The sequence below is a fragment of the Muntiacus reevesi genome, chromosome 2 (assembly GCF_963930625.1).
Source record: "Muntiacus reevesi chromosome 2, mMunRee1.1, whole genome shotgun sequence".
Lineage (NCBI taxonomy): Eukaryota > Metazoa > Chordata > Mammalia > Artiodactyla > Cervidae > Muntiacus > Muntiacus reevesi.
This window is the reverse complement of record NC_089250.1, coordinates 271,566,989-271,588,209: the sequence shown is the minus strand read 5'-3', so window position 1 is coordinate 271,588,209 and position 21,221 is coordinate 271,566,989. Positions and strand designations below refer to the sequence as shown.

Here is a 21,221-nt window from a genome sequence, read left to right as displayed (position 1 = left end):
AGCACTGGGCCACCATACCATTTTTCTCAGGAGTCAGGCACCAGTATCACACCTGCATAACACCTGTTACCCATACTTTTGGCCTGATCCTCTTTGATTGCCTCTTTTTAGGGGAATTGTCATGTATATTAATTAACATGAGTGTTATACCAATAAAGTGTTAGTCAGCCGTGTCTGACTCTTTGCGATCCCATGGACTGTAGCCTGTAAGAGTCCTCTGTCCATGGGATGCTCCAAGCAAGGATACTGGAGTGCGTTGCTGTTCCCTTCTCCAGGGGATCTTCCTGACCCAGGGATGGAACCCTGGTCTCCTGCACTGAGGGCAGATTCTTTGCAATCTGAGCTAGCAGGGAAACCCATTATATGAAGAAATAAGATTAATTATATTATATCTAAAATAGAGTAGAAAGAAGATACAGTATTTCGACTGGCATGGTTGATTGATGGACATTTCTGTTTCTGTAGTTTAAGAAAGTAAACAATACATTAACATTTCTATCTAACTATAAAAGACACTTCCCGTCAGTCCCATAGCTTGTTCCTGAAAGTGTCTAAACGTTCATGCTCGTAGTCAAACTTGCGAAAATTAAAGAATTTTTTCCCGAAAGGGCAGTAAGTTCACAGGTTGTTTCCACACATGACTTAAGCCTTCATGTGGCTTTGAAAACAAGGCCATCCAGAGTGAGGGGTCGTGAACTGTGTTTCTCTGTGAGGTCTAGACTTTGGGGTCCCAGCTGAATGGGGCAAAGTTCGTCCTTTACCACCCCATTTTGCATGGGCCTGTGTCCCGGTCGGCTGGTCCCACAGACCCTCAGATCCATGAAGACCCTCAGCCCGTGTGACCTGTTCTGAAAACCCCTCTGGGCAAAGGAGCTTTTCACGCTCACCTTTCCTTCCTGGGTTCCACCCTCCACCGTGTGTGAGTCTTCCTGCCCATTTCTGAGTGGTTTTGAGATAATTTTCAATATTCTTTTCCAGAAAGTCCAGCGTTTCTCTGTTGCAGGGTCGGTCCCACCCGAGGACCAGCGCTGGACCCCGTTTGTCTTTGCTGGTTGCGCCGGCCGCTGGGCAGTCCCACCGTGGACCCGAGCATCACTGGACGGGTGGGCATGTCAGAGCCACGTGCGGGGAAGCCTCTCGGCCTCTGGGGGCCTCAGGATCTCCCCCTGCGGCGTCGGGTGTGGAGTGTGGGGTGGGACCTCCTGCCTTCCCAGGGCCGCCCCTCCTCCATGGCCCGGGGCGTCCAAGTTCCCCTTCTATGCCTGCCCACGGCTCTGTCTCCGTCACCCTCTGGCTTCCTGTTGGGGCTTCCTCGTTCCCTCCCCACATTCGGGGCGCCTCCCTCCCCAGCAGAGGGACCTGAAGCGGCTCTGTGCTGGCGGATGCCGACATGGTGCCCCTGCTGCTGCTGCCTCTGCTGTGGGGGGGTGAGTGGGGGAGGGGTGGGGGAGGGGGCACGGCTGGGGGAGGGGCGCACGCGTGGGGAGGGGCTGGAGCTGCCGCTGAGCCTCTGTGCCCCCAGGGTCCCTGCAGGAGCGTCTAGGGTACCAGCTGCGAGTGCAGGAATCCGTGACGGTGCAGGCGTGCATGGACGTCCGCGTGTCCTGCTCCTTCTCCTACCCCTGGAGTTCGGGGTATTGGTATCCTGAGGCCTCCATCTACTGGTTCCGGGAAGGGGACAAGCCATACAATGATGCTGTGGCCACAAACGACCGAAAGAAACCAGTGAAGCCAGAGACCCGGGGCCGATTCCTCCTCGTCGGGGACCCCAGGCAAAACGACTGCTCCCTGAACATCAAAGAGGCCAGGATAAGTGACTCGGGAGTCTACTACTTGCGATTGGAGAAAGGACCTGTGAAATACAGTTACAGAGAGAAGCAGCTGAATTTGCAGGTGACAGGTATGAGAGGGGGCCCAGGAGAGGACCCTGGCACATGGAGACGCCTCTATTAGATCAGGACCAGGGCACAGCAGCCCTCCCTACTCCGGGTCTTGGGGTTTGAGGGTTCAGAAGAGAGCCAGAACTGGGAATGAGTTGTGACCCTGACCCTCTGGGTCCCCACACCCCTGCGTCCAGGCATCTCTCTCTGTCTCCTCATCTCCCTTTCTCCAGAGAAACCCGACATCCAATTTCTGGAGCCTCTGGAGTCTGGCCACCCCACAAAACTGACCTGCAGCCTCTCACTAGCCTGTGATGACAGACACCCTCTCCTGTTCTCCTGGGCGGGGGACGCCCTTGATGCCATGAACCTAAACACCATCCACTCCTCGGAGCTCACCCTCACCCCGAGGCCCCAGGACCACGGCTCCAACCTCACCTGTCGGGTGACACTCCAGGGGCTTCAGGTGACCCTGGAGAGAACTGTCCAGCTCAACGTCTGGAGTTGAGTGTGGAGGGGCGGCGGGGTCCCTGAGGGCGGTGGGGTGTGTGTGTGTGTGTGTGTGTGTGTGTGCGCAGAGAGAAGGCCAGCCTACTCTTCTATGGGTCTGAGCCCTGGGAGCTGAGGTGGGGAGGGGCCGTGAAGGACACCCACCCCACTTCCTGGTTTCCCTCCTGGGTGCTGGTCAGTTTCCATCTCACTCCTCCCTCTGCAGCAAGCCCATGTCTTTCTGCCCCAGATGCTCCGAGGAACGTCCGCATCAGCCTCTCCTTCAGAAACGTCACAGGTAGGACAGGATTTCTCCTCTCCAGGGCTGGGTCCTGCCCCTGGGACCGCCTCCAAAGGGTGGGGGGAGGGTGTTGGGCTTGAGTGTGATCACATATGGGAAGAGCAAGGAGAAAATCACCATCCCGTCCCACCTCCCATGCACTAGACCACACACACATGCAATACACACATAGACTCACACACACAGGCACACACATATATAGTACATACCCATGAACATACACTGAGACACACACAGAAACGCCCATACACACAGGCACATACACATCACACATACACACATATACACAGAGACATACCCACAGCTCAGGCACCCATCATGCACACATACACACATGGACATACACATGTGCACTCATGCACACATACACACAGGCACACACACATACACCCCACACATTTACACACTCACACACTCTGTTCAAAGCCCATTTCCCTTCACCATGGTTCTATTGTGTGGTTTTCCCCACAAAAGCCTCCTTAGTCACATCTCCTGCTGCCTTCACTGAATCAACTTCTCAAACCTTGAGGCTCTCTGTTTTCTTTCCACTAAACAGCCCAGGCCTGTCCCATTGACACACCATGCCTCCCCTGAAGATATGAGGCCCAGACACGTTGGGTCAGCCTGCGTAGGGTGGGAAGGTCCAGCCCTGGGACCACAGGGAACCCAGCTGGCTGGCTGGGGGGAAGAGAGTGAGGCCAGGAGATCCTGGGAAGGAGGGAGGACCAGACCTCAGCCACCCCCAACTCTCCCGCTGCGGTTTCCCCCAAAGCCCTCAATATTCTGCAGGACACCTCGTCCCTTCTCATCTCGGAGAACCCGGCGCTGCAGCTGCTGTGTGTTGCTGACAGCAACCCTCCTGCACAGCTGAGCTGGTTCCTGGAGTCCCCAGCCCTGGAGGCCACCCCCATCTCCAGCACCGGGGTCCTGGAGATACCCCAAGTAGAGGCTGGAAATGAAGGAGAATTCACTTGCCAAGCACAGAACCCACTGGGCTCCCAGCAAGTTTCCTTCAGCCTCTCTGTGCAGAGTGAGTTGCAGGACAGGTGCTCGAGGCGAACAGCCGGGGCAGGTGTGTGCCTTTGGGAGGGCTGGATCTGGGGACTGAGCTTCACCCCCTCTCCCTTCCCCAGAAGGCCCCCCTTCCTGCAGCTGTGAGACTGAGGAGCCGCAGGGCTCCTGGCCCCTGATCATCACCCTGATCAGAGGGGCCCTCATGGGGGCTGGCTTCCTCCTCACCTATGGCCTCACCTGGACCTACTACACCAGGTGAGCACATCTTTCCCCCTGCGGGGAAGTCTTGGGAATGGCTCGGAGTTGTCAGCGGGGCTGGGTGGTCCTGTCCTGCCTGTGGCTAAAGTGTGTGACTCTCCAGGGGCTTCCGAGTCGGTCCAGTGGTTAAGCCTCTGGGCTTCCACTGCAGGGGGCAGGGGCTCGATCCCGGGTTGAGGACTAAGATCCCACATGCCATGAGGCAGAGCCCAGAATGAGTGAAATGGGTCTGGCTCTCTGACCTGAGACCGCGTTGGCTCTGCAGGTGTGGCGGCCACTAGGGAGCTGGGCTGAGGGGTGTGGCCGAGCCTCGCTCCCTGTCATGACGAGATTCACCTGAGAATGCAGAGCCCAGAGGACCGACGTGAGGACATCACTGTGTGCTTTTTCCTGGACACTCTTACCTCCAACCCTGTGTCGTTTGCATCCACGAGCCTTTACTTGTAGAGATGACTTGTGACGGCAGGAAGAATCAATACCATTGAAAGGAGACTTTCTGACTTACCTCGCTTAGTATGAGGTTACTCGTGGCTTTGCAAGTATCAATAATTCATTGTCGGTTTTGCTTGGATTTTGTCTTGAAAATGGTATTTTACGTATGACTATTCCTCCAGTTATGTATGGACTCTAAAATATGATGACATTGCATTTGTTTGCAAATTTTGACTCATTCAAAGTAACGTTGATGTGAATGGTGTAATGAAAATAGGAGGGCTAGCACTTTTCTCCTGGTGGGTGTGGAACTGCTTCATCATAAAGTTGGCATGTATTTAGTTCTAGAAGGTAGCCTGAGAGAGTTCTTTTGAGTCGCTAGATGAGTTTATATCCCATGGTCATACATGAGGGCTCTGAGCTTTCTACAGCCTCAGCAGCACTTGTATTACCCACATGCTCAGCTTTCAGCACTGCACTCCACTGTGGCAGTATCTCCTTGCCTTTTTAGTTTATTTCTCTCACGTGCAATGATGTTAAGCCATTTGAATATCTTCTTTAGTGAAATTCCTGTTTGGATCTTTGCCCATTTAAAAATAAAAATTGGACAGTCTTTTTCTTATTAATTTGAGTTCTTTATTCTGGATGTGACTTTTTAAAAATTAAAATAGAATTGATTTATAATGCTGTATGAGTTTCACAATACAGCAAAGTGATTCGGTTATATACCTGTATACTTCTCGGATTCTTTCCCATTATAGTTTATTAAAAGATTGTTAGCATCCTTCACTGGGCTGTACAGTTGGTCCTTGTTGGTTACCTATTTTAGATACAGTAGTGTGTTTTTATCAATTCCATTCTCCCAATTGATCTTTGCTCTCTCTGAAAAACTTTTATAAAATTTATACCTTAAGAAAGTAACAAAGGTAAACAGAGTATTTCTAAATAAATATTAAAGAAAGCTTTTTTTTTTTTTTTTTTTGGTTTCCAGGACTGGTTCCTGGTGGGGGGGGGGGGTGTAAAATGTTTAGCGGCACGGTCAAATTTCTCTTTTTCTGGTTGCGCTGCTCATGGGGCGATCCCATGGTGAACATGAACATCATTCGGAAGGTGATCATGTCACATCTGGGCTTCCCTGGTATCTCAGTGGTAAAGAGTCAGCCTGCAATGCAGAAGATGCGGGTTCAGTACCTGGCTTGGGAAGATCCCCTGGAGAAGGGAATGGCAACCCACTCCAGTATTCTTGCCTGGGAAATCCCTGGGTTGAGAAGCCCAGCGGGCTACAGTCCCTGGGGTCGCAGAGTCGGAAACAACATAGTGAGTAAGCAACAGCATTTCAGCGTCACATCTGGTGAAAACTCGCCAGCTCGGGGGACTTCGTGCTCTCCCCTGCAGCCTGCGGCAGCGCGGAGTGGGGAGGTTGGAGGGAGAACGGGAAACAGCCAGACTTCTCATCGACTCCCCCAGCCCCGCCTGTGGAGGCCACCTTTCCCTTCTTCGCCAGCCCATCTTCATCACCTGCTGCCTTCCTGGCTTCCTGCCGGGGCTTCCTCCTTCCTTCCCCACATTCGGGACACTTCCTCCCTGGCGGAGGCACCTGGACCTGGGCTGGAGGATGTGGACATGGTACCCCTGCTGCTGCGCCCAGAGACTGTCCACTCCTTGCAGCTCACCCCCACCCCGAGGCCCAGGACCACAGCACCGACCTCACCTGCTGGGTGAATCTCCAAGGATCTCAGGTGACCGTGGAGAGAACCATCCAGCTCAATGGGTCCTGTGAGTGTGGATGGGTGGCTGAGTCCCTGAGGGCAGTGGGCTGTGTGTGTGTCGGGAGAAGGCCAGCCTACTCTTCCATGGGTCTGAGCCCTGGGAGCTGAGGCGGGGAGTGGCCGTGAGGGACACCACCCCCCTTCCTGGTTTCTCTCCTGGGGTGCTTGTCAGTTGCCATCCCACTCCTCCCTCTGCAACAAGCCCATGTCTTTCTGCGCCAGATGCCCCGAGGCACCTCTGCATCAGCCTCTCCTTCAGATATGTCACAGGTAGGACAGGACTTCTCTCCAGGCCTGGGCCATGCTCCTGGGACCACCTCCAAGGAGTGTGGTGTGGACTTGAGTGTGATCAGATATGGGAAGAGCAAGGAGACAATCACCACCCCGCCCCATCTCCATTCACTAGACCACACACATCTGCAATACACACAAAGACATATGCACAGATGTTAATAGACCCTGGGAAGGCCGGAGGGTGAAACTTCAGCCTCCCCAAGCTCTCCCACTGGGCTTTTCCCCCAAACCCTCGATTCTGCAGAATACCTCGGCCCTTCTCTTCTCAGAGAGCCAGGTGCCGCAGCTGATCTGTGCTGCTGACAGCAACTCCCCTGCACAGCTGAAATGGTTTCCAGGGTCTCCCTCCCTGGACGCTGCCCCCAACTCCAGCACCGGGATCCTGGAGATGCAGGGATTAGGACCTGCAGAAAGAGAGTTCATCTGCAAACTCAGTACCCTCTCTTCTCCCAGCAGGTTTCCAGAGGGCAGACATGGGGACATCACTCTCTGCTTCTCCCTGGAAATTCTTGACTCTAAATCTGTCTCATTTCCACCCAAAGGTTTTAACCTTTTAATTTGTGGAAGTGACTCAGTGATGTTCCAAAGAGTGAATTCCATTGAAAAGAGACTTTTATTACTTTCCTTTTCCAAGGATACATGGTCCCTCATCAGGGCAGGGCCCAGGGGGAAGCACCAGGTTGTGCTCAAGGAGCAGGAGAGTGGGGAAGCCTTTCTTCGAGATTCCACGGGAGAGACAAGGCTTGTTGCTGTGTTCAGTTGCTTAGTCATGAATGACTCTTTGCAGGGCAGCATGCCAGGCTTCCATGTCCTTCACCATCTCCCAGAGCTTGCTCAAACTCTTTTTCATTTAGCAGTGATGCCATTCAACCATCTCATTCTCTGTTGTCCCCTTCTTCTGCCTTCAATTTTTCCCAGCAGCAGGGCCTTTTCTAATGAGGTGGCCTTTCCCACCAGGTGACCAAGGTATTGGAACTTCAGCTGCAGCATCAATCCTTCTGTTAGGGGAAGCACACTGATTGAAACCGCCCACCCTGGGCCGGCACCATAGTAACCATTTGCCTGAGTTGTTCTACATCTGGAGGTCCTGGTAAGGAACAGGGAACTAATAAGCCTCCACCAACCAGAAGAGTTCGGGAAAGGTCAAATGGAGACACCACATGTCCGACCAGCTCCCAGAATCCTTCTCTCTGGCATCCATCTTGGCTGAACAAGGCGTGCACCACCAGGAAGGACTCTGAGTCAGAATGATTGGCTAAGGACAACCCGGAAACTAACCCCATCACCGTAAAACCCAAGACTGCGATTCATCTGACAGAGCAGTTCTCCTGGGTCCCCTTACCCTCCTGCTCTCCACCCTGGCGCCCTTTCCCGATAAAATCTGTTGCTTTGTCAGCACAGGTGTCTCCTCAGACAATTCATTTCTGAGTGTTAGACAAGAGCCCAGTTTCGGGCCCTAGAAGGGATCCCCTTCCTGCAACACTCCCAATGCATAGTCAGAATTGATTTTCTTTAGGATGGACTGGTTGGATCTCCTTGCAGTCCAAGGCACTTGCAAGAATCTTCTCCAACACCACAGTTCAAAAGCATCAGTTCTTTGGCACTCAGCGTTCTTTATAGGCCAGCTCTCACATCCATACATGACTACTGAAGAAACCATAGTTTTGACTATACAGAATTTTATCAGCAAAGTAATGTCTCTGCTTTTCAATATGCTGTCTAGCTTTGGAAGAAAATATAGCTTCTCTTCCAAGGACCAAGCATGTTTGAATTTCATGGCTACAGTGATTTTGGAGCCCCTCAAATAAAGGCTGTCACTGTTTCCCCATCTGTTTGCCTTGAAGTGATGGGGCGAGATGCCATGATCTTAGTTTTTTGAATGTTGGGTTTTAAGCCAGCTTCTTCACTCTCCTTTTCACCTTCATGCAGAGGCTGTTTAGTACCCTTCTCACTTTCCACCATAAGGGTAGTGTCATCTCCATATCTGAGGTTATTGATATTTCTGCCAGCAATCTTGATTCCAGCTAGTGCTTTCTCATGATGTACTCCACATATAAGTTAAAAAAGCAAGGTGACAATATGCAGCCTTGACATACTCCTTCCCCAATTTTGAACGAGTCTCTTGTTCCTCGTCTGGTTCTAACTGTTGCTTCTTGACCTGCAAACATGCTATTCTCATCCCTTGAAGAAGTTCCCACAGTTTGTTGTGATCCATACAGTCAGTAAAGAATCTGCCTGCAGTGCTGGAGTCCTGGTTCAACACCTGGGCCAGGAAGTTCCCCTGCAGAAGGGATAGACTACCCGCTGCAGTATTCTTGGGCTTCCATGGTGATTCAGCTGGTAAAGAGTCCACCTGCAATGATGGAGACTGGGATTTGATCCCTGGGTTGGGGAGGTCCCCTGGAGAAGGGCATGGCAGCTGACTTCCAGTATGCTTGCCTGGAGAATCCCCATGGACAGAGGAGGCTGGCGGGCTACAGTCCATGGGGTCGCAAAGTGTAGGACATGCCTGAGGGAATAAGCACAGCACAGAAGCACTTCTTTCCTGGTGGGGAAGGACGTGTTTTGCCATAAGGCCGGCATTTATTTAATTCTAGAAGGCAGCCTCCAAGAGTTCTCTTGATCAGCCACGTGCATCTCCATCCCACCATCATCTATGCGGGTTGAGCTTTCTTCATCCTCAGCTGCACTTGTGTTACCTGCAGGCTGTTTTCAGCGCTGCTCTCCACTTGGTAGTATCTCGTTGCCCCTTCATTTATTTTCCTTTGGTGCAATTGACAGGGTAAAAGGTAGGAAGGCCAGGGGTCACCAAATGGGGGAAGTAGGCTGCAAGTTTCAGCCATTTTTGATCTCTCCCTTAAGCAGCAGTAGGAAACAAACTACAAGTGTTAGATTTTTTGCCCTTATTTATAGAAATTTAAAAAGAAGTTTCTTTTTAAATTCTGTGTTGCCAGATGACACCTGGTTCCACCTGAACTTCACTTTCCTCAAACCTTGAACTAACCAAGGCATTTTTCTCGTGGAAATGTTTGTCTTAAGCTATGTTAACGAACAATGTTCAGTTCAGTTCAGTTGCTCAGTCGTGTCCCACTCTTTGTGACCCCATCGACTGCAGCACGCCAGGCCTCCCTATCCATCACCACCTCTAGGAGTTTATTCAAACTCATGTCCATTGAGTCAGTGATGCCATCGAACCATCTCACCCTCTTTCGTCCCCTTCTCCTCCCACCTTCCATCTTTCCCAGCACCAGAGTCTCTTCAAATGACTCGGCTCTTCGAATCTTTATCTCCAGGCTATGGGCTTGCGTCATAGTTCAGTGGGTAAAGAATCTGCCTGCAATGTGGGAGACCTGGGTTCCATCACTAGGTTGTGAAGATCCCCTGGAGAAAGGAAAGGCTACCCACTCCAGCATTCTGGCCTGGAGAATTCCATGGACTGTATAGTCCATGGGGTCACAAAGAGTCAGGCATGACTGAGTAACTTTCACTTCACTTCTGTCCTCAAGTTGGTTCTGCCTAAAACTCAGAACTGACTTGACAAACCAGTATGTTTTACTCATGCGAATGTTCTCTTATGCTATGTCAATGAGACTGTATATGTTTGGAAACCTGCCTTTCTTGAAGATTCATGTCAATCATTTTATGGCCCTGGACAACTCACCTTGTGCCAATATTATCTCAAAATGCATGTTGTGGGTGAGGGGCCTGATGCCAGTCTCTGAGTTTTGAGATATTTCTTTCTCCAATTAGCAGCCTGCTACTAGCTATGTAACATCCAGCTAAAGACTAGCAGGGGGCACTCTTTCTGGCCCCTTCTGATGTCTATGTCATGAACTTTCTTTATCTCTTTTATACTTTAATAAAACTTTATTATGCAAAAGCTCTGGGGGATCAAGCCTTGCCCCAGATTGAATTCCTCTCCTCTGGAGGTCAAGAATCCTGGTGTCTTTCATGGCTCAGCGCAACAACCATTCACAATGATGCTGAACCATTTGACTTTCCTTTTGTGTAATCCCTATTTGTTTTCTTGTTCATTTAAAAATAACAATTGGGAGACTTTTTTGGAAAAAAGAAAAAGATTTGAGTTCTTCATGTTTGGGATTCCCTAGTGGTTCAGAAGTTAAAGCGCCTGTCTGCAATTTGAGAGACCTGGGTTCGATCCCTGGGTCGAGAAGATCCCCTGGAGAAGGAACTGGCAACCCACTCCAGTATTCTTGCCTGGAGAATCCCATGGACAGAGGACCCTGGTGGGCTATAGTCCATGGGGTCCCAAGGGTCGGACACGACTGAGCGACTTCACTTTCACTTTTCTGTACGTTTATTTTTAAAAATTGTAGTTAATGGATTTATAATGTTGTGTTGCTTTCACAGCGCTGCAAAATGATTTGGTTATACACACACACACACACACACATATATACATACATACATATATATTCTGTTCAGGTTGTTTTCCATGTGTATAATATATGTAACATATATATTCTTTTCAGGTTGTTTTCTATCGTACCTTACTACAAGATGCTGAGTAATGTCCCCTGTGTGATATATTTGGTACTTGTCGGTTATCTACTTTACATATAGTAGTGGGTACATGGTAATTCCAAACTTCTAATTTACCCTTTACAACGTGACTTGTGACTTTCTTTCCCCTCTTCTCTCTCTCTTCTTTGCTGGGCAGAAGTCTAAAAATTATTTTATGAAATCCTCTCATCAGTCTTTTCATTTGTATGCTGTGTGCTGGCTGTCCAATTATGGAATCTTTGCATAGCTCAATATCTTTTTAAAATCAAAGTACAGATGATATATAAATTGATGTTAGTTTCAGGTGTACAACAGAATGCCACACACAAAATATATTACAAAATGATTACCCTGACAGAACCTAGTTACCATCTGCCAGCATATACAGTGTTAATGACTGTATTCAATTACTATTACTTTGTAGTAGAGTTGACATCAGAGAGTGTCATGTCTCCAGCTTACCAGGTTTATTCTTCTTTCTCAAGATTGTTTTGACTATTTGATGTCTTTGATGGCTACAATAAAATTTGAGGATTATTTCTTCTAGCCTTCTTCAAAATGCCATGGGTATTTTAGATAAGGATTGAATTGAATCTGTATTGCAAGGCTACATGGACTTTTTCCCAGTATTCATTCTTCCAATCTGTGAGTATGGTATGTCTTTCAATTTCCTTGTGTCTTCTTCAGTTTCTTTATCAATGTCTTATGTCTTTTCTTTTTGATGAAATTTATTCCTGGGTATTTTATTCGTTTGATGCAATTGTCCATGGGAATTTTCTTAAAGATTTTCTTTCTGGTAGATATCTTCCTGCATTTCCCCAGCACTACACACAATTTTTTTGGTTAATGTATTGGGGACAGCAGGAGAAAATGGCCCTTGAGGACAGGAAACAGCTTCAATCAGATAAGAGCTATCATGTTGCAAAAACTCACCCTTCATTCTCACCAGAGGAAGGCCTTTTCCCGGGTGTCTGTCTGATGCCCACGCTGATGGGGCCCAGTCATCTCCCCAGTCCTCCTCCCACTGTGCTGGGGTCAAGAACTGCCAACAGCCTTCCTCTCTCCTCCACAAGAGGGAGGCTCCTGGGCCACATTATTTATCATCCAAGGTCATTTAGTTTCCTCTTCGTCTTAGCTTTTAAAAGTTTACACATCCAAAACTATCATTAGTATTTCGTTGTCAAGTGAATACCACCTCAATAAAATATTACTATTGATTTGTTTTTTTAAAAATCTATGCATGGGGCTTCCCTGCTGGCCCCGTGGTTAAGAATGTACCTGCCAATGCAAGGGACACCGGTTTGATCCCTGGTCTGGAAAGATTCCACATGTCCCTGAGCACCTTAAGTCTGAGAACCAAAACTGGGCCACTGAGCCCACAGTGGCAACTATTGAAGCTTGTGGGCCCAGAGTCTGTTCTCCAGAGCAAGCAAAGTCACCCCAGTGGGAAGCCTGAGCACCACAACTGGAGTGTAGACCCTGCTCCCTGCAACTATGACCCAGCACAGCCAAAAGTAAGTAAAAAAGCAGGAAATCTTCTAAAAAGTGTGATATATACACTTTTCACTGACAGGAAGTTGTAACTCTTTTGGAATGTAAAAATGGTTGCTTCATGTCCCCAGTTCAGTTGTTTGGGTTATTTTATTTTCTATTAGGATGGGCATTACCAATTAAAGATGCATTTGGTCCCTAAACAATGATGTGGGGTCTGGAGAAAGGGTTGACGGATGGCAGCACAATGTCTGGAGATACTGAGAAACTGGGGGATCCAAGAAAGGAATAAAAATGACACGCAGGGTATGGGGACATTGAGACTGATTGGTCAGAAATCACACACTGCTGGCCCCCAGCCAACCAAAGAGAAGAGATCAATTCTAATAAAGACACACATCTGCTGTTATTGCCATTTTTGTGGTTATGTCAAACCGTCTCATTGTCTAGGCTGAGAACTTTGCATCTCTATCTTTTAAAATAAACTTTGCCCATGGGAGTATTTTTGAATTTGCAGAATTCATTCTTTGGTTCCAGGAACAGAACTCAGTTTCACGTTTCAGTGGGAGATAATTAACCAATCCTATCACATGAACCACAACCTTGTCTAACTCAATAAAGCTATGAGCCATGTCATTAGGGCCACCCAAGATGGATGGGTCATGGTGGAGAGTTCTGACAAAACGTGGTCCACTCGGGAAGGGAATGGCAAACCGCTTCAGTGTTGCCTTGTGAACCTCATGAACAGTATGAAAAGGCAAAAAGATAAGGCACTGAAAGATGAACTCCCCAGGTTGGTAGGTGCCTAATATGCTACTGGAGATCAGTGGAGAAATAACTCCAGAAAGAATGAAGAGCTGGAGCCAAAGCAAAAACAACACCCAGTTGTGGATGTGACTGGTGATGGAAGTACAGTCCAATGCTGTAAAGAATGTTGCTGCATAGGAACCTGGATGTTAGGTCTGTGAATCAAGGTAAATTGGAAGTCATCATCAGGAGATAGCAAGAGTGAACATTGACATTTCAGGAATCAGTGAACTAAAATTGACTGGAATGCGTGAACTTAACTCAGATGACCATTATATCTACTACTGTGGGCAAGAATCCCTTAGAAGAAATGGAGTAACCATCATGGTCAATAAAAGTGTCTGAAATGCAGTACTTGGATACAATCTCAAAAATGACAGAATGATCTCTGTTCATTTCCAAGGCAAACCACTCAATGTTACATTAATCCAAGTCGGTGCTCCAACCAGAAATGCTGAAGAAGCTGAGGTTGAACAGTTCTATGAGGACCTACAAGACCTTCTAGAACTAACACCCAAGAATGATGTCCTTATCACTATAGGGGACTGGAATGCAAATGTAGGAAGTCAAGAAATACCTGGAGTAACAGGCAAATCTGGCCTTGGAGTACAGAATGAAGCAGGGCAAAGACTCATAGAGTTTTGCCTAGAGAACACACTGGTCATAGCAAACACACTCTTCCAACAATACAAGAGAAGATTACATGAATATCACCAGGTGGTCAATACTGCAATCAGATTGATTATATTCTTTGCAACCAAAGTTGGAGAAACTCTATACAGTCAGCAAAAGCAAGACTGGGAGCTGACTATGGCTCAGATCATGAACTCCTTACTGCCAAATTCAGACTGAAATTGAAGAATGTAAAGGTCAACCACTAGACCACTCAGGTATGAACTAAGTCAAATCCCTCACGATTATACAGTGGAAGTGACAAATAGATGTAAGGAATTAGATCTGATAGACAGATTGCCTGATGAACTATGGAGTATGGAGGTTCGTGACATTTTACAGGAGGCAGTGATCAAAACAATCCCCCCAAAAAGAAATGCAAAAATGCAAAATGGTTGTCTGAGGAGACCTTACAAATAGTTCAGAAGAGAAGAGAAGTGAAAGGCAAAGGAGAAAAGGAAGGATATACCCATCTGAATGCAGAGTTCCAAAGAACAGCAAGAGGAGATAAGAAAGCCTTCCTCAGTAATCAATGCAAATAAATAGAGGAAAACAATAGAGTGGGAAAGACTAGAGATCTCTTCAGGAAAATTAGAGGTACCAAGGGAAATTTTCATGCAAAGATGGGTACAATAAAGAACAGAAATGGTATGGACCTAACAGAAGCAGAAGATATTAAAGAGGTGGCAAGAATGTACAGAAGAACTATACAAAAAAGATCTTCGTGACCCAGATAATCACGATGGTGTGATCACTCTCCTAGAGCCAGACATCCTGGAATGTGAAGTCAAGTGGGCCTTAGGAAGCATCATTATGAACAAATTAGTGGAGGTGATGGAATTCCAACTGAGCTATTTCAATTCCTAAACTATGATGCTGTGGAAGTGCTGCACTCAATATGCCAGCAAAGTTGGAAAACTCAGCAGTGGCCACGGGACTGGAAAAGGTCAGTTTTCACTTCAATCCCAAAGAAAGGCAATGCCAAAGAATGCTCCAAGTACTGCACAGTTACACTCATCTCACACGCTAGTAAAGTAATGCTCAAAACTCTCCAAGCCAGGCTTCAGCAATACATGAACTGTGAACTTCCAGATGTTCAAGCTGGATTTAGAAAAGGCATAGGAACCAGATATCAAATTGCCAACATCTGTTGGATCATCAAAAAAGCAAAAGAATTCCAGAAAAACACTTACTTCTGCTTTACTGACTATGCCAAAGCCTTTGGCTGTGTGGATGACAACAAACTCTGGAAAATTCTTGAAGAGATGGATGGGAATACCACACCACCTGATCTGCCTCTTGAGAAATCTGTCTGCAGATCAGCAAGCAACAGTTAGAACTGGACATGGAACAACAGACTGCTTCCAAATCTTGAAAGGAGTACATCAAGGCTGTATATTGTCACCTGCTTATTTAACTTATATGGCAAGTATATAATGAGAAGTGCTGGACTGGATGAAGCACAAGCTGGAATCAAGATTGCCGGGGGAAATATCAATAACCTTAGATACGCAGATGACACCCCCCTTATGGCAGAAAGTGAAGAAGAACTAAAGAGCCTCTTGACGAAAGTGAAAGAGGAGAGTCAAAAGGTAGCTTAAAATTCAACATTCAGAAAACTAAGATCATGGCATCTGGTCCCATCACTTCATGGCAAACAGATGGGGAAACAGTAGAAACCGTGGTAGACATTGTTTCTTGGGCTCCAAAACCATTGCAGATGGTGACTGCAGGCACGAAATTAAAAGACACTTACCCCTTGGCAGGAAAGTTATGACCAGCCTAGACAGCATATTAAAAAGTAGAGACATTACTTTGCCGATAAAGGTCTGTCTAGCCAAAGCCATGTTTTTTCCATTAGTCATGTATGGTTGTGAGAGTTGGACCATAAAGAAAGCTGACTGTTGAAGAATTGATGCTTTTGTATTGTGGTGTTGGAGAAGACTCGAGAGACCTTGGACTGCAAGATCCAGCCAGTCCATCCTAAAGGAAATCAGTCCTCAATATTCATTGAAAGCACTGATGCTGAAGCTGAAACTCCCATACTTTGACCACCTGATGCAAGGAGCCGACTCATTGGAAAAGCCCCTGATGTTGAGAAAGATTGAAGGTGGGAGGAGAAGGGGATGACAGAGGATGAGATGGTGGGATGGCATAACCAACTCAATGGATATGAGTTTGAGTAAACTCCAGTAATTGGTGATGGACAGGGAGGCCTGGCGTGCTGCAGTCCATGGGATCTCAAGGAATCAGACATGGCAGAGTGACTGGACTGAACTGAACTGAATCATGTCTAACCAGCAGATCAGATATACATGTGACAACATGGAGGTGAAACAGGAGTCTGGAACTGGAGGGGCGGCTTAGAAGGACTGAAGTCTTGTAGGATGTGATGCTATTTACAGGTAGACAGTGTCAACATTGAGTTGGATTGAGTTGAGTTGAACTCTGGGGTGCACTGCTAGTGTCTCAGAATTGCTTGTGGGTGATGTGGTCGAACTGATAGACACGTTGTAATTGGGCCCAGAATCATCTGCATTCATTTTCTTACACTAAATCTGGAAACCCAGTGCCGTTTCATGTGGCTGCTCCCAACACCCATCGTTATAACCGTCTTTAAACCCCTCAATTGTCACGGGGATTGGCCACCATTAGTCATGCCCCCTCTAGAACACGCATCCAAGGAGTGGAAATGTTGGGTCCTCATGTAGGTACATGCTCGGCTTGCTGTATGAAGCTGTTTTCCTCTCACATGTGTGGGCCAACTTACATTTCAACAACCACTGCTCCACACTTTGCCCAGCAGTTGGTGTTTTGAGAGACATTAATAGTTGGCTACTTGGAGCACATACAGTCATACCCTATTATTGTCTTAGTGTGCGGGTTCCTGATTGCAGTGATGTGGGGCAGCTTTCCATTCCTTGATGGTCTCTTTGTACGTTGTCCTCGATGAAATTCCTGCTCATTTGGGCCCATTTCTGTATATTTCTTTTACCTTAGGCATTCTAGAAACTCATATTTTGGCTACTGTTACTCTGATCGTTATCTCTGTCATCCGTATCCGTTCCCACCTGATGGCTTTCAATTCAGCACTCCCAGGGATGTCTGATATGAAGAGTTCTTCATTCTAATACAGCTCGAGATTTCATCGTCTCTCTTAGAGATGGTGTTCTTTCTGGGTTGCTCAGGAATCCTTCCCCACCACCGTTCATGGAGATACCTGCTCCAGTATCTTGCAGCAGCTCTACTGTTTGTCTCTCTAAATAGGTCTTCAGCCCATCTGCACTTGATTTTGCTTCCCATATGAGCTAGGGGTGCAGTTTCATTTGACTGTGTTCAGATCCCCTGTTGACCACAGAGTGATTGAAACGCCTATCTCTCTGTCACTTCTTTCTATCACCTTTTCTATTACACATGATGCTTCCTGTGGTTGGGGTTTATTTTTAGGTTACCTATCCTGTTCCACTAGTCTACTGGACCATTTCTCTTTCAGTCCAAAAGTTTTGTTTTACTATGCTCTAATATACCCTGGAGAAGAGAATGGCAACCCAAACCAGGATTCTTGCCTGGAGAATCCCATGGACGGAGGAGTCTGGCGCGCTATAGTCCATGGGTGGCAAAGAGTCAGACACGACTGAGCAAGTGAGCAAGCAGGCAGGCTGTTATATATCTTCACAACTTGCAGAGCCAGGCCTCACACATTGTTCTTTAACAAGGTACCCATGCCATCCTTGAAATGTCTGCTTCATTATACATTTTACAGTGGCGTTATTGAGTTCCACAGATGTCCACTGGGGAAGTGGTGACATATGTTTTCATTCTGCATATTATTTTGAGTAGAATGGATATTTATATTCTTTTTTCAAACCCCTAATGTGGTGTATTTTCCTATTTATTTATATCTTTAATGTCCTTCAAGACCGATTTATAATTTTCTCCATTGAGGTCTTGTATATCCTTTTGTTGTATACCTTTCTAAATCTCAGACAGATTCCAGGTATATCCTAATTTTTGATGCAACTGTCCATGGCTCCATACAGTTTTATGAGAAAGTAGTTGATATGAGAAAGTAATTGATCTTTTTTGGCCGAGTAGCAAGGCATGTGGGATCTTGGTTCCCTTACCAGGGATCAAATCCCCATCCCTTGCCTTGGCAGGCAGATGGTTGATCACTGGACCACATGGAAGTCTGCAGTGGATTTTTAAAATTGGAGTTTGTCTCAAGTCATCGTGGTCTCTTGTTAAACCTCTAAATGTATCTGTATAAACTTGGATTTTTCTACATGCAGAACTTTTATGAAGAGAGATCACTTTGTTTTTTCCTTTCAATTGTTTTATCTTTTACCGATATTTATTGACTTGCTAGGGTGGAACCTATGCTACTCCATTAAGTATGATTTTTTCAAAAGACACCCTTCATCGTTTTAGGGAATTTCTCTTTTATTTCCAATGCACAGTGAATTTTATCACAAAGGCATTTGAAATCACCCAGTGTTCATTTTTTCATCTCTAGAGATTTAATCAGCAAATCAGGGACAGTAGCCACATTAGAAGCCACACTACATATTGTATATTTCCACAGAGGAAATGTAACATAAGTAATTGATTATGCAGGTGTTGAAAGGCCAGTGGAGCCTGTCAACCAGGGAACACTCTCTAAGTTTGGGACCACTCAAATCTAAGCTCCCAACTTGACATTTTTCAAATCTTTTACATATATAGATACATGTTTTCTTTGAGATACAGGTATAACATTGTGCTAGTTTTGGATGTATAATGATTTAATATATGTACATATTGCAAAATGATCACCAAATATGCCTAATTAACATTTATGTCTATAAGGCTAAAATATTTTTCTTGTGATGAGAAATTTTAAGATCTAATCTTTTAGCAACTTTCAAATATACACTACAGTATTGTTAACTGTATTAGTGTCCTTAATATTTCAAATATAGTCACCATGATGTACAGTACATGTCCATGACTTGCTTATTTTATTCCTGGATATGTGTACCTTCTGATCATTTTTGCCCATTTTGCCAATGACCCCGCTCTCTATCTCTGAGAACCACCAGTTATTTCTCTGTATCTATGACTTTATAGTGTTAGGTTTTTTTTTTCAGTTTCACCCACCTGTGAGATCATACAGTATTTTTCTTCCTCTGTCTAACATATTTCATGACCCTAATGCCCTGGCATACCATCCATGTATTGTAAAAGCAGGATTTCTTTCTCTTTCATAGCTGAAGCATGATCATGAGTATGCACACACCACGGTTTGTTTATTCATTCACTCATCATTGGATATGGAAGTTGTTTCCATGTCTTCGCTACTGTACATAACGCTTCCAAGAACAAAAAAAAATTGCTGTTTTCATTTTCCTTAAAGGCCCAAAAGTGAAAGTGCTTGAGGGTCTATTTCAGTTTTGAGGAACCTGCAGAGCGTTCCCATAGTGGCCGCACCAATTCAATTCCCACCAGCAGTGCCCAAGGGTTCCCTTTACCCCATGCTCTCACCAACACGCTTGTTTCTTGTTCTTTGACCGGCCCAGCTCGGCCTTTCCTAGACGCCGGCCGCTGGGACGGTGTGCTGCCCGGCCCTCGGATCCCGGCCTTCTCCAGCGCCTGCTCGTCCAGCAATGTTCCCGCAACAGCTGAGGAGCGAGGGGGAGAGCCCGTCCCCGCTTGCTCACCTGGACCCTAGGCAGGGCCAGCCCTGGGTTCTGTGGAGCCTGACATTGACTCAAGCGTTCAGATGCCTCCTTCAGCAAAACAACGGTGTCACTGAATACAGTACAGACATGGCCCCCAAATACAGAATGTGACCCCCAGGTTCGGTGTGGCCCTGAAGTGTTTTCAGGGACTGAGAACAACGAGCAAATGTGTGAACACAGAAGTGGCCATGTCTGTTATCAGTCAGAGAATTCCAACAGTCCATGAATCTGTGAGCCAGGAACTGTGGATGAAGCCCAAATATATAATATATATTTCTTAAAAGTCTCATTATCACAGGCACCTCACATCGGAGTTTCTTTCGAAATGAGAAACCTATGTAATCAATCACAAAACATAAAATGCTGAAAACCAAAAGATAAGACATTTATTGCAGACTTTTTTTCTTTCTTCCTTTTTTTTCAGCCATGACCTAGGCCTTGTATGGTCTTAGTTCCCAGACCAGGGATTGAAGCTGGGCCAGAGGCAGTTAGAGTGCAGAGTCCTAAGCACTGGGCCACCATACCATTTTTCTCAGGAGTCAGGCACCCGTATCACACCTGCATAACACCTGTTCCCCACACCTTTGGCCTGATCCTCTTTGATTGCCTCTTTGTAGGAGAATTGTCACGTATATTAATTAACATGAGTGTTATACTAAATAAAGTGTTAGTTGTGTCTGACTCTTTGTGATCCCATGGACTGCAGACTGTAAGAGTCCTCTGTCCACGGGATGCTCCAAGCAAGGGTACTGGAGTGTGTTGCCATTCCCTTCTCCAGGGGATCTTCCTGACCCAGGAATGGAACCCTGGTCTCCTGCACTGAGAGCAGATTCTTTACCATCTGAGCCAGCAGAGAAGACCATTATATGAAGAAATAAGATTAATTATATTATATCTAAAATAGAGTAGAAAGAAGATACAGTATTTCCACTGGCACGATTGATTGATGGACATTTCTTTTTGTTTCTGTAGTTTAAAAAAGTAAAAAATGTGTTAATTTTTCTATATAAATATAATAAAACTTTCCATCAGTCCCATAGCTTGCTCCTGAAAGTGTCTAAAACGTTTACGCTCGTAGTCAAACTTGCGAAACTTGAATTTTTTCCCGAAAGGGCAGTAAGTTCACAGGTTGTTTCCACACATGAGTTAAACCTTCATGTGGCTTTGAAAAGAAGGCCATTCAGTGTGAGGGGTCATGAACTGTGTTTCTGTGTCAGGTCTAGACTTCGGGGTCCCAGCTGAATGGGGCAAAGTTCGTCCTTTTCCACCCCACTTTGTGTGGGTCTGTGTCCCGGTCGGCTGGTCCCACAGACCCTCAGGTCCATGAAGACCCTCAGCCCGCGTTCTGAAAACCCCTCTGGGCAAAGGAGCTTTTCACGCTCAGCTTTTCCTCCTGGGTTCCACCCTCCACCGAGTGTGACTCTTCCTGCCCATTTCTGAGTGGTTTTGAGAAAATTTTCAATATTCTTTTCCAGAAAGTCCAGCGTTTCTCTGTTGCAGGGTCGGCCCCACCCGAGGACCAGCGCTGGACCCCGTTTGTCTTTTCTGGGTGCACCGGCTGCTGGGCGGTCCC

At 46.6% G+C, this 21,221-nt stretch overlaps 1 protein-coding gene across 1 annotated transcript; it reads left to right on the top strand.

The window, feature by feature from the left end:
- Nucleotides 1–1,352: 1,352 nt before the first annotated feature.
- LOC136161593 (sialic acid-binding Ig-like lectin 14) lies at nt 1,353–5,231 on the top strand. The gene is made up of 7 exons (XM_065926588.1): nt 1,353–1,427; nt 1,523–1,900; nt 2,114–2,383; nt 2,620–2,667; nt 3,443–3,700; nt 3,804–3,939; nt 4,208–5,231. Exons 1-7 carry the CDS (start codon nt 1,391–1,393, stop codon nt 4,221–4,223), a joined length of 1,143 nt encoding a protein of 380 aa, XP_065782660.1. The 5' UTR covers nt 1,353–1,390; the 3' UTR covers nt 4,224–5,231.
- The last annotated feature ends 15,990 nt before the right edge of the window (nt 5,232–21,221 follow it).

Excerpts from the sequence above, each read along its gene's own strand:
- LOC136161593 (XM_065926588.1), top strand. The coding sequence starts at position 1,391 with ATGGTGCCCCTGCTGCTGCTGCCTCTGCTGTGGGGGG. Across the intron at positions 1,428-1,522 it reads GCTGCCTCTGCTGTGGGGGG|GGTCCCTGCAGGAGCGTCTA; the intron begins GTGAGTGGGGGA and ends CTGTGCCCCCAG. Across the intron at positions 2,668-3,442 it reads CTCCTTCAGAAACGTCACAG|CCCTCAATATTCTGCAGGAC; the intron begins GTAGGACAGGAT and ends TTTCCCCCAAAG.